This window comes from Colossoma macropomum, unplaced genomic scaffold (genome assembly GCF_904425465.1).
Source record: "Colossoma macropomum unplaced genomic scaffold, Colossoma_macropomum, whole genome shotgun sequence".
NCBI lineage: Eukaryota > Metazoa > Chordata > Actinopteri > Characiformes > Serrasalmidae > Colossoma > Colossoma macropomum.
In genome coordinates this window covers 12,132-25,797 of record NW_023495821.1, presented here as the reverse complement: position 1 = coordinate 25,797, position 13,666 = coordinate 12,132, and the positions used below count along the sequence as shown (strand labels likewise).

Here is a 13,666-nt window from a genome sequence, read left to right as displayed (position 1 = left end):
CAGAAAACAAATGAAAATAACATCTGTAGTGAACACTGGCTGAAACTTTACCCCTAGGCTGAGTGTTTCTAACGTATCAGCAACCCAAAGTTAAGGGCCTTTTGGCTCCAGCAAGTCTGGAATTGAGGTGTAAATCTGTCAGCTTAACACCCCCCAACCTCAGACTCAGTCAGATTTACAGCTGAATCAAGAACCAGCACCCCTCTCCCTTGACCCAGAGGGCAACAGGACAACGCCTCCCTGGAATATTGGCCACATGGCCCTCCAAAGTCCTGTGGACAACTTTATCTTTAAGTAACAGAAAGTACATTTCTAAGGTATATGTCCACTCCAAACTGCAACCATTCGTTAGGACTCTTTTTAACTAAACAAGACATACCAAAAACGGAACTCATACGACTTTGGATGGCAAAGTTTCAACTTTCTAAATTCCCTAGGGATCTCAAGCATGGACCCACAGCACCCCCAAGGGGTGAAACCGCGAATTACCACATCACCACCGTAAGGACTTGTGCTTATAAGGAACCCTAAGAAACTTCTTGCTTTGTCTGCTTGATTATCAACATATTATATAATCTGTAAGCAATACTACTTGTTGTATTAATCTTGTTGTTGGGTAGTACCTAAATATTACCTGTATCTTTTTCTACTATTAAAGGCTAGAAATACGTAGAGTATAACTTTGATAACAGTCAGACCCAACCATTTAATTGCTATGAGTTTAGACCATTGACCAATATGTATCCTGAATGTGGTTTTCTTTTCTTTTCTTCCTTTGTTCCTTTCCTTTTATTGGCAAATAGTACCTGTGTTCTTTGACATGTGTTGTGTATCAGGTAACAAGGGTTAAACTCTCTCTTAGAAACATGCCTGAATATCCTAGTTGTTCATTCCTTGATTTTGAAAGTTAAACCAATTTGATGATATAGAAATGCTTCTTTTTCTTTGTTTAAACTAGCTGAAACAAAGGAGGCAGTGATTCTGGGGAAGTCATTCCTAAAATTATGCACAACCAATCAGAGTTGGAAACAATAAGTAGCTAGTAACCTTAGGTGAGGAGAACCTATCAGCACTCTGGCTCCACCTCCAAAGGGTAGGGCCTCCAGCCGAGCAAAACCAGAGTGCACCGCAAATTTGGGAGTTCAGATTCCTGCATTCTCAACAAGAAGGTAGCCAAGTTTCTAAGTTTGTGCCGGCCTTGGTCAGAAAGACAGGTCAGAAGTATTAGAACACTAAATTTCCAGATCTGAAACCTCTGTTTGTTTTGTAACTTGCCTGTTTGTCTACACACCTTAAGTTTAAACCACCCTCAGAGAAGGAAGGTGGATATTTCTTGTCTGGCCAGGGAGAATACATCCATCACTTTCGATTTGGCTAAAGAGAGGTAGTTAGTTAAATTAGTATCACCAGCCTCAGAACCCTGATTGCAACCTGAACCTCGCCAGAGGAGTGGGAGCGGTTCTGACGCCACGGAGACCCAGCATCGCACCCAGAGCCACGCACTGATCTGTGAACAGATCGACCATTGAAAGGCTGCCCAAGCTCCACCGTCAGACGGCCACGAGACGCCTCCGCCCAATCACTGATGGAAAGGCGCGTGCCCGCACGGAGATGCAGCATCCACAGCCAGTGAGGAGAGGAACCACCGCATGAGCTCCAGCCTTCGATCCAGTCTGTCCTGAGACGACCCCGCCTGAAGTCAGCCCCCCGACTCCAATGTAAGCTGGTTCCATCAATTTGCAGTCAAATTCAAAATTTCAAATTTTTAATTTTAATTTAGTTTTTAAACACCTCAGTGTCACTGCTGGACTGAGAATAGTCCATCAACCAAAAATATCCAGCCAACAGTGTCCTGTGGGCAGCGTCCTGTGGGCAGCGTCCTGTGACCACTGATGAAGGACTAGAGGATGACCAACACAAACTGTGCAGCAGCAGATGAACTATCGTCTCTGACTTTACATCTACAAGGTGGACTGACAAGGTAGGAGTGTCTAATAAAGTGGACAGTGAGTGGACACAGTGTGTTTCAAAACTCCAGCAGCACTGCTGTGTCTGATCCACTCGCACCAGCACAACACACACTAACACACCACCACCACGTCAGTGTTACTGCAGTGCTGAGAATGATCCACCACCCAAATAGTACCTGCTCTGTGAGGGTCCATGGGGGTCCTGAGCACTGAAGAACAGGGTAAAAGGGGGCTAACAAAGTATGCAGAGAAACAGATGGACTACAGTCTGTAATTGTAGAACTACAAAGTGCACCTATATAGTAAGTGGAGATGATAAAATGGACAATAAGCGTCGAAATAAGGAGGAGGTCATAATGCTATGCCTGATCAGTGTATATGAACTGGGTATTAATATGGAGTCGGCCTCACCTTTGCTGCTATAGCAGCCTACAAATTTCTGGCTTTCAACAAGATTTTGGAGTGTGTCTGTGGGAATTTGTGCCCATTTAGTCAAAAGAGCTTTTATGAGATCAGGTACTGGGGTGGGATGAGAAGGCCTGACTCACAATCTAACTGATCCCAAAGGTGGTTTGGTGGAGTTGAGGTCAGGGTTCTCTGCAGGCCACTGGAGTTCCTCCACACTAAACTCATCAAACCGTGTTTGTGGAGCTCACTTTGTTTTAAATGAATGAATTAAACAGTTTTAGTAAATTCACTGTTAAACCAGTCAGCATCAAGTCTGTAGAACATGCTGGGCTATACTGTTTTCGCTCCTTTTTAACGTTTATTGCTGGAAACGCTACAAATCAGTTAAAAGATGGGCGGAGTTGGAAAGCTCATTCCTGTGCACTCATTTCTGCAACTGTTTGTTATTTATAAATCAGTTGCACTTAAGTTGTGTGCGTACATTAAAGTGTACACTCAATTTAAAAATCACATGCAAATTCAGAACTTTTCTTCAGAACAAACTTAGCATGAAATTTGAACATAAATGAACATAATGAACATAATTATCAAACGAATCCACTGAGAAAGCAGAATTAACTGCTCTCCAATAAGAGTCCCATGCAATTCTACTGTTAGATAATAATTAATCATCATCATCATCATCAATATTAGTAGTGATTTGTGGTCACAGAAATGTGGTGACTTGTTAAACACTGACTAAGGCCCACTCCCATTTCAACCTTTGCCCCTACCACTCAGCCTTTACCCCTCTGTTTTGCATGTTCAGGCTTTGGGGAAGGATGTCCTGATGTTTATTGAGATATAGGGGGCAGGTGAAGTGTTAGGGCTACACGGCCCTAGCAAAATTTCCTGTTCCACCTTAAATGGTGCAGCAGTTACATTCTGGTGCCTCAGGCATCAGAACTGCTGCACTGTTTAAGGTGGAACAGAACATTTGAACCAAAAGCTGGCGAACAGCTGACCTTACCTTTATATCACCAAAGAATTAGGGGTGGGCGATAATAAATAATTGTTGCATCCCCCCAACTTTGAAGGCATATGATTCCCTAAATGTAACTGAAGACCACCAGTGAGGTTGCTGAACTTTACCCTCCTCTGCTATCACTGCAGACTGGGAGGGTTGCCTGCAGAACAGCGTTAATGAAGCCTGTTAATGAAAGGTTTTTTTATTTAAGGGTTGTCCCATTTTACAGGGGAACATTTCAACCACTACCCCTTGTAACTCAGTTCCACGGGGCAACATGGAACTCGAAAACAAGGGGTATGGGTTAAAAATGAGAAATGGGATTGGGCCTAAGATGTGCTTAAATGAGTGCATATACTTTGTTAAAATTCATACTTGGAAACAAATATACGACCCTTTTTCCCTACATATTTTCTACCTGACCGCCTTGGAGAAGACTACCTAGCTAGTGGCCCCCAGGTTATTTAAATTTAACACCCCTGTTCTACATGTTTAAATAAAATCTGTTCACTGCAGGTTGAGAATCTAAATCTGATCTATTCCATGATGGCTTACCTTAGCCACTCTGAATGTCTTCATTTAATGATAAAAATGGATGTATGTTGTTTGGTTTATATTCAGTAGACTTTAGGTGGTGATTCTGTATAAGTTTCAGAGAAGAAGAGAATAACCTTAGTGTCATTTGCTCCCAAAGGTTACAGTGCAAAGTTAGACTAAGACTACAATATGATAATTCAAATTCATAATATTTTTAGTCTATTTATTATCTAATGTTATATTTGACAAAATATTACAAAAATATTTGAATGATGATAATGATTTACTATGAATTTTAAAATAAAAAACATTCTCTTTTCTTCTTTTTACATTCTGAAAAATCTTAGCCTGGTTTCTGTCTAGTCTGTCTTGAGCACTCCTGGTCTCAGTCATGATTTGGACTACACTAAAGTCTTGATCTTGACTCAAACTCAATGTGTCCAGGTCTTGGTCTTGACTCAGATTTGCTTCTAGTGCTCTTCACTACAGCACTACCCTGTTGGAGCTGAATGACTACTGTGCTACTGAGTAACCAAGATACTTACCAACTTTAAGTAAAGGACACTTAAGTAAAGTGTCACTGATGTGAAGCACTGCTCTTAAGAAATATCAAAAATGATTTGACTGCTAATGGTGCCCCCTTCTGGAGAATTTGTAGCCTGTGAAACATGAGTGAGTTCCACGATGTGTTTCAGTCTAAAAGTCAGGATTGCCTGAACAACTTTTCCTATTTTCAGTCAGATGACAAACACAACTATATCTAGCAATAACAATGAAATGATTTAGCATGCAGCAATACTTCACACTCTAAAAGATCACTCTATTTTCTTCTCCACTCTACCACGGTTGCCACTATTCCATAAATGGGACACTCCACTAAAAGTATATATTCACGAAGCAATGTACACTGACCACTGCACTGATAATTGTGTGAGGTCATATGATGGGACATGAGGCTCATTAAACAGCATGCATGGACATATACTCAAGCTTATACAAATCAGATTATTTTTATATATATACACACCATTTTCTGCTTTTTGTGCATACTTTCATTTTGGAAATCCACAGAAAGTTGTATAAATACGTTCCTGTTCTCCACACATTAATGTACCAATTTTGTTTTAATACACACACGCACACACACACACACACACACACACACACACACACACACACACACACATTTTCTAAACTGCTTTTCCTTCTAAATCGCGTGGATTTAAATAGTGAGATTGTTTTAATCAATCTTAATTTCCTATTTGAAAACAGCACTAATCATAAAGTTTTAACCCCTTAAATGGCCAGTTTCCGCCACTGGGCCCAAAGTTTTATTATACACTTGTGTGACCTAAAAACAGCTCAACCAGTTTGTCAACAAGTCCCTGCAGTTACTGAATAATCAGCATTATTATGTCGTAAGACTGGGATTTCAAGGGGTTAAACTGACAGCCACTAAACCACTAAGCACATCAGAGATTTTTGATCTACCGGTCCAGCTAGAGGTACAGCATGTATTTATAAAGTAGTAGCCTAGAGTTATCTTATAGATAGCAACATGTTCATTATAGACCTTCACTTCTCTACATGTAATATTTTGTGTTTTACAAGAAAAAATGCATCTTAGAATGTCATCTACTGGAAAACTCTCTCAAGAACCCACACCAAGTAATAAAAAATGTGGTGCAGATATGTGGGGTCCTGCAAATAGAACAGACCTTTTTCCATTTCCTTAAAAAAAATTCAACCAATCACAAAAGTTCACAACTTCAGAATGCCCAATCACATCAGACACAAGGTCTATTCTGCTACAGGCAGCTGACCACTTCATTACACATCACTCACAATCATCTCTCTTTCACAACAGGAGCAATGATCAGAATCTTCACCATTTTTTGCCTTTTTGCATCTGGTAAGTCACTTATTTAATTTAAAATATGATTAATCTTAAACAATTTATATTGAGGTGTTTATTTTAGTCATAAAACACTTTTTTCTTTCAGTGAAAACATCTGAGACTGATAATCTTCAAGTGCAAACAGTGACTTATGGAGAAAATGTCACAATAAAATGTAACCAAAACTTTGTCAAAGGCAATAAGCACTATTTAGCCTGGTATAAGCAGAGTTTTGGAAAACTGCCTCAGTTTATTGTAAGAGCAGCTGAGAATAATGCAGATGTCAGATACGCTCTACCATTTGTAGATCGCTTCAGATTAACTGCAAGTGAAGAAAAGTTTGATCTCAGCATTATAAACACTGTGGAAGAGGATACAGGAACATATTTCTGTGTGAAAGTGAAGGAGTATGTTACAGAGTTTGGATCTGGGACCCTCCTGCTTTTTCCAGGTAACAGTTCTATTCTGATAAATGTGATTTTAAGCAATACTAACCAATATGTTGTACATGTTTATTTCCTTCATGTTTGTACTTCTCAGAGCTTTTTGCATTGTTTCTCTTCATTTTTACAAATGATTTTTAAGATGAAAAGTCTAAGAAGCGAAATCTGAATGAAGTAGATGTGAAAAGTGGAGAGTCGGTTACACTCCAGTGTTCAGTGACTCCTTTGAGCTGTTCAGGAGAACACAGTGTGTACTGGATCAGACATGGATCAGGAGAATCTCATCCAGGAATCATTTACACTCATGGAGACACAGACAGTCAGTGTACGAGGAGCTCTGAGACTGATTCTCCTACACAGAGCTGTGTCTACAAACTCCCCAAGAGAAACCTCAGCCTCTCTGATGCTGGAACTTACTACTGTGCTGTGGCTGCATGTGGACAGATACTGTTTGGGAATGGAACTAAACTCAGTGTAAAAGGTAGGACTGTTAATACAGAGCTTTATTTCAGTAAAGGACGTCCACTGTATGAAATGGTTACCTTAGGAGAAACTTGAACTCCTGCTTATGAATACATCACCTGTAATTAACCCACTGTGTGCCTTTTATCATTTTAGAAGATAATATTTGGATTTTTGCCTTGACAACAACCAATGTGATAACTGTTATTGTGACTGTCGTTCTGGCTGTTCTGCTCCTTAAGAACCAGCGGAAAGGTAGGTCACCAGTGTTGATGCTGTAATAGAGCTTTTGTTTCAGAAATCTCAATAAAACATGAACAGTTATAACAAGCAGCCAAACTTTACCCTTTTCAGGGTCTTTCACTGATCATCCAAGTCACACAAATCAGGTAAAATGTACATTTATTTCACATTATCATGTACATTCCTTGTCCTGCATATGCTGTACTGTGTAGTCATACCACGTTGATGTTAATTTGCAGCTTACAAAATTAATATATATTTTTGTGGAATGTTCTCCATCAGGTTGAGAACACAGAGGCCTTGAATTATGCAGCTCTGAATTTTGCTAAGAAACCTCCTCCATCCAGAACGTCCAGAGTCAAGGAAAGTCAAGACATTTACTCACAGGTCAAAGTACGATAGAAAACTGAACATTTAATGTTTATATTTTAATTGTTTGAAATCTTTGTAGATGATGTATTAGAGACTCTTAAGTGGATTTGAGCTACTGATTAGAGAGTTCTGCACAAACTTGTGGGATCACACAGCCCATCCTAAAAAAATCTGAAATGCATTTAAACATTTCAAAGATTTTACTTTTCACTCATTTTGTTATGTTGATAACAGAATTTTGTAATAAAAACTTAACACAAAATAGAATCATTTTAAATGTTGTCTCTTTTGGACCCCACTGTAAATGATCTAAATGCTTGCTTGGCAATTATTTTGTAATTCAAACCCCGTATATTGCTTTTGGAAGAGGAATTAAAAGCCTTGTATTGCTAGTGTGTGTTTTTCCCTGATTACAAAATATTTAATTTACTTTCCAAAGGTATCAATATTAGGATTGTTATTTAACTTTCTTTGTCTTTATGAACTGTAAATAACTTTGTGAATTTTATTTGCATATATTGTGCTATTTTGCTCATTAATAGATAATAAAATAACACAAACTGATTTAAAGAGATGATTCTCAACATGAGCTCTAAGTCTCTCCATCTTATTATTATTATTATTATTATTATTATTGTCATTAATTTGTTAAAATATTATTAATATAATATAAAATATTAATAATATTTCAGCAAGTTTAGACAAATGTGTGTGTGTGTGTCTATGGATAGTTTGTCAGATTCTCTTTACACTTTAGTATGTAAGAAGAAAAACAAATAAAGGAATTAGCTTTCATGGTGTACAACAACTGCTATTTTCTTAGTAATGTGACACAGTAAGCTAACTTTAGTATATATAAGTACCAGGGCTGCTCATAACAGCTTTTCAGATAAAAAAAAATCATTAGAATTTAAAGTGAAATTGTTCTTGTGCCTCTGGGTCAACTTCAGAAAGTCAGGCTTCTGACAGCAGTAAGGTCCAAAAAGAATAAGGCAGTTTAGACAAAAGAGATGTTTCTAAAAAAATGTAATGCGTTATCATTTAAAAGATGCTGGGATTGGTTAAAAGAGCTTTTCAACTCTACCACTAGATAAATATGATGCAGATAAGCCCACCACAAATGGAGGAATGGGAAGTGCTTTTTGTTCAAGCAGTTGAACTATGATACCCAGTAACTGATAAAGCTGATACGTCTCCAATTCAAAAACACAAGGGCACATTCATGATTGAGGAGGTGGTCTGGCTGGAACTAGGCTAACTACTGAAGTCGTACTACAAAAAGTACTAACAATCTGTTTGTTGGTTCCAGCTTAGACTGTAAGCTAGAAACAACAAAAATATATTTCTCTGGCAAACTAACATGTTGGCACATCATATGAGAACAAAAATCTAGTGTAGAAGACAAGAAGTCCTCAAGAGCATCCAAATACTGTACCAGTTAACTCTAGTATTAGCTCATTATGCCTTTTCTGAAAAGGTAGTCTTCATTACTTACCCAACACAAAAACCTTTTAATTTCCCCAAGATATTTTTGAATAACAAAGCCAAGTTTCTGCACAACTGAACATCGTTAGTCTCCTTATACTAAGTCTATTACCTTAAAAATTAGGCCTATAGCCTGATGTATGGAAGCCCTAAAGATCCATGGATTTGCATGTTTTTTACTCTGTTTTTCCATGATAACTAATTAGTTTCATTTGTTTCTTTTGAGTCTTGAGTTAATTATATAATTATTACAACAAAAAACGTTTTCTTGAGATCTCAAGATATTTGTGCCATTATCATAAGAAAAAAAGTGTTATCTCAATGAAACAATGTTAGTTTTGTCATGACTATGACATAAATATCATGAGAACTTCAGAAAACAAATGAAAATGACTTATCACAGATCACCATTACTCACTGATATGTATAAAAGTTTGGGCAACCCTTGCCAAATTCTATATTTTGTTCATTTGTGAAGTCAAATGAAAATCCACAATTACTTTAAATTGAAACCATAGAACAAAATAAAATCCATTTTGAGAATTTTGAGATTTTGGAGTGTGTCTGTGGAAATTTGTGCCCATTTACCACTGGACCACTGGAGACCACTGGAGTTCTGTGTGTTTATGGAGCTCACTTTGTGTCCAGTTATGGTGAAACAGGAAATGGACCTTCCTTCCTTCCTGTTGCCACAAAGCTGGGAGCAAATAACTGCCTAAAATTTCTCCATACGCCGTAGCATTAACATTACATTTACTATGGAGCCAGCCCAAACCTTGAACAACATAACTAATATTTGCAGTTTGATATGCAAATTGGTTCACACCGCTGCAGATCAAAGCAAACACGAAGGACACCACTCAGTGCCCTCATTCTGTGGTATCCTCTGAGGATGCCTGTTTCTGTTCGTAATAATAGATAATATAATCCAACAAATTTTAGAGACTGCACACAGTGTAGTGTATTCAGTAGGAGAGTTGGAATACGCTACATCGGTTAGTAATTCATAATAAAAAAAACACATTAACACATTTTACGATCAGATACTTCATATCACATGGCTCTGCTGAAGGAGACAGTGTACAGTGGTGGGCAATGCACTCTCATGAAAGATTAAAAAGTCTCAACATGTGCTTCTGTTAGACATAATAAGTAAAATATTTCTATTACAAATCATGCAAAATTAGAATCATTTAGATAAAACTTGATTTACACAGATTAGTCTTTTTTGTCAAACAGAATACAGGCAAACAGGGCTACTGCAAATAAGCTGTATGGCAAATACTATTAATTAATTAATGATTCATTCATTCATTCATTCATTAAGAACAGGTTAATAAGCTAGTGTGTTGGTCCTTTTTGAGGACCTAGCAGAAGCAGCACTGCGGAGAACCACCTTTCACCTTTCAAGCCTGGGCTGATTTAATACATTCTGATGAGTGGCTCATGAGGCCATCCTCTTCCTCAGTAATTTTACTAAAGTGTTTATATAAACACTGCGCTTTTAATGTGGATGCTATTGAGGTGTATTTAAAAAGAGTAACTTTATAAAAGAAGGCAACAACACTCTTAACGTTGAGTATAAGGTGATATTGTAGTGTTTGAAGTACCCTGTGTGCTCTGTTTTGCAGGGGATTGGAATGTTTAAATTAAGGGGCCCCCTGGTCCAAAGGCCCATAGGGAGTAGGCCTCTCACTTTCTCCCTTCTTCTCTTAGTTCCAAATAGATGAGATCATTTTAAAAAGAACCACATGTTCTGTCTTCTGTTTCAACAACAAGAACCGTATATAAGCAGTTGGAACATTCTGTTCTGGTGGAGACACTTTAGAATTGGCATGGATCCTCTCTCAGGTACTTCATTGGCGTCACGAACTTCGGACGTGTTGTGGCTGGCTGCGTCGCCGACAGCCTTAGCGCACTTCCTCCCGCACCAGACCGGCTATTCAGATGAGCGCCGGTTTTTTCGTTGAGGCTGTTGGGTGTTTGCTGTCTAGTTGCACCATAAAGAATCATGTGTGTGTGAGCCATGCTGTGCTGATGTGCTTCTCCGTTCTAAATTGGGGTTTATTGTGTTGTGTACGCTGCAATAAAAAGGGGGAGTATAATACAGAAAAGGGAAGCTGATGGAAAAGTGTGGAATAGCCTAATTAGTAACGATAAGGTGAGCTAAATAACACCATGCGAGATTAATGAAGGTTGGGCCCCTATCTTCTTAATGGTAAGACATGTGTATATTAGTCACTGCGTGAAAGTTGGCTTAGAGAAATAGTCAGATCAGGTTAGAAAATAAAAAGGGACAAAAGTGAAAAGTAACAGCCCAGGGCCCTGGGGAAATTGGATTAATGGGAAAAAAGAGGCGAGAATAAGAGAAGTTAAAGAAAATAGGGAAGAGAAGAGTTAAAGAGAAATAAGAGAAGTTAAAGAGAATAGAGATGATATGAGTTAAAGGAGAAAAGGAGCCGCAGATTTGGACTAAAGCCCTCTGGGGGGCGGTTTTAGACGGGCCTAAAATCCTGGAAAATCACTAGGTGAATTTTGGGTCAGTTCTAAGGAACTGGAGGTGTGGAATGGAAAATTCAATTGTAAAGTTCCCACTCGAACACTAGTTGACGAACTGTGTCTGAAGCAGCTTTTTAGTGAATATTCACACCTCATAAGGGCAGCATAAATTTAGAAGAAAAAGAGGAAAAGGAGCGGCAGGAAAAAGCATGCTATAGGATGAATGTTGTTCTTTGTCTTCGGTGTCTTTGAGCTCGCTGTGTGTTTTTTGTGTGAGGGGGACTGGCCCCCCCCTTACTGTGCGTGTGCGGAGCTGGCTTCTCCGTGTGCGCGTGTGCATGTGCGCGTGTGTGTGTGTGTGCGTTGCTTGTCTTGGCTGTGCTCCAGCTGTGTGACTGGCTTTAGGAATGTATAAATGATAATGTGTAAAAGTATATGAACCTCTATGAGAGGGCGTTTCTTTGATTTTGATTAACATCATGAGCTTTCTTGGGGGACATTTTTGGATTTAAGATTTAAGATAAAGTTAAGATTTATGAGCCTCAGAAAGAATAAGAGGACTTTTATAAATTAATTTACAACATTCATGAGCCCCCAAGAAGGACGTTTATAATTTTGGAGAGGAGTGGAGAGATCAGTGAGGATGTTTGTGTGTATGGGTAAAGAAAAATTGAACGAGTATGTAAGGTGTTATCAGAGTGAAATAAACTGAAATTTCTTTATTGATGATAATTTGGTGTTTAAAGGAGAAAAACATTTGTGTGTTGGTAGATAAAGGGTGTAAATCATATTGGATTGCTTATTGTGTGGTTAAAAATAGCTAGTGGGTTCATTTGATACTTAATTCTGATTTGTTTCTTCGTTTATCCACCTATGGGGTGTGTGAGAATTGGAGAAGAGAAAGAGGGAGAAATAAAAAAAAAATAGAAGAAGAAACAGAAAAGAGAAGAATAACAGAAAGAGGGAGAAAAAGAAAATGATGAGAGAAGGAGAGAGAGACAAGAAGAGAGAAAAAGAGAGAAAGGTGTATGTGTGTAGAGAGAGAGAGAGAGAGAGAGAGAGAGAGAGAAGAGAGAGGAAGCAGCAGGCCAGTGCTGACACGGAGTGAGGTCTGATGATTTAGGAGGCAAAGGGGTCAGCTCATGTTGCAAGGGGGAAGTTAGGAGAAAGATTACACAGGAGTAAGTTGTTGAAGGTAAAGAAGAGAGGAGATGTTGAAGGCTCAAGAGAGCCAGAAGAAAATGTGTGGAGAGAGGGTTATATAACTTGTAAGGTAGTAGTTGTGATAGAAGATTTGAGTTCTTCTGGGAGTTTTCATGGTTACTAAAAGAGTTCGGGAACGATTCACCACAGCAACCACTCCAAGGGTGAATATTACATCGATTAGGCTATTACTTTAGCTACAACTTTGAAGGGGATGAATGCTACTACAGGGAAGGCGCCAATTTCTCCTTTTGTTACTTCTGGAAATATTACAAGTGAGGTTGGGCCAAGGGCAACCTTTGCTAATAAAACAGTGACGACATCTCTGTCGCCTAGGAAAGTTGTAAATGTAACACAGACACCTGGTATGACATTTCTGAACTTTAAAGAAGGAGTAAATACAACCCAGAAACCTATGTTAAAGATAGAGCTTAGTGTGAATAGTAGTAATGAGATTTTTAAACCTAGAGAACGGATGGTGGAAGAGCATGATGCAGATTCATCTGTGACAGCTCAGAGGACTATTTTAGACATGGAAGAGGAGTTTTTTGACCTTGACTGGACACCAGAAGACATGACTGACCAGTATCGTGTATTACAGAAGAGAGAAACTAAGTGGAAGGCATATGGATTTGATTTCTAGGGGTTACAAATCGCAGACCCAAGGGCAGGTAGGAACTTATGATTCCAGCAGTTAACTCATTCTGTAAGATCGGTTAGGAAGCGGAATTGTCCATGTGTGTTGAAAGTTCCAACACCAGGCACATGGCCTTCAATTTTAGAGAGGTACCAGAACCATTAAGTGCTAAATGTCAATCTTGTGCATTATAGTGGCTGTTATATCAGCAGCAATTAGCAGAGGATAAGGTGATGGCTCTGTCAGTGCATCTGTTTAGGCCTAAACATAATTGTTCTTGGTTGGGAGAGTTACCATATGTGAATTTACTTGATCAGTGTAACATGACAGAACCACTTACACGCTCGCGGATAGAGAGACCGAGGAGGCTTTACTGTTTGAATCATCAAACAAAATTGTTGTCAGGAAACAGGCACAGGTCAAATCCAGAAAGGGCAGCAAGTAAAGAAACACAAACATAACAACAGGCAAACACCATCCAAAAGGGGTCAGGCAAAAACGGGT

General features: G+C 38.8%; 1 protein-coding gene across 1 annotated transcript; it reads left to right on the top strand.

Annotated features, from left to right (window-relative positions):
- Positions 1-5,793: 5,793 nt before the first annotated feature.
- On the top strand, positions 5,794-7,368 carry LOC118803076. Its single transcript, XM_036563579.1, has 6 exons — positions 5,794-5,833; positions 6,084-6,269; positions 6,404-6,742; positions 6,880-6,978; positions 7,078-7,112; positions 7,249-7,368. The coding sequence occupies exons 1-6, from the start codon at positions 5,794-5,796 to the stop codon at positions 7,366-7,368; spliced, it is 819 nt and encodes a 272-aa protein (XP_036419472.1).
- Positions 7,369-13,666: the final 6,298 nt, after the last annotated feature.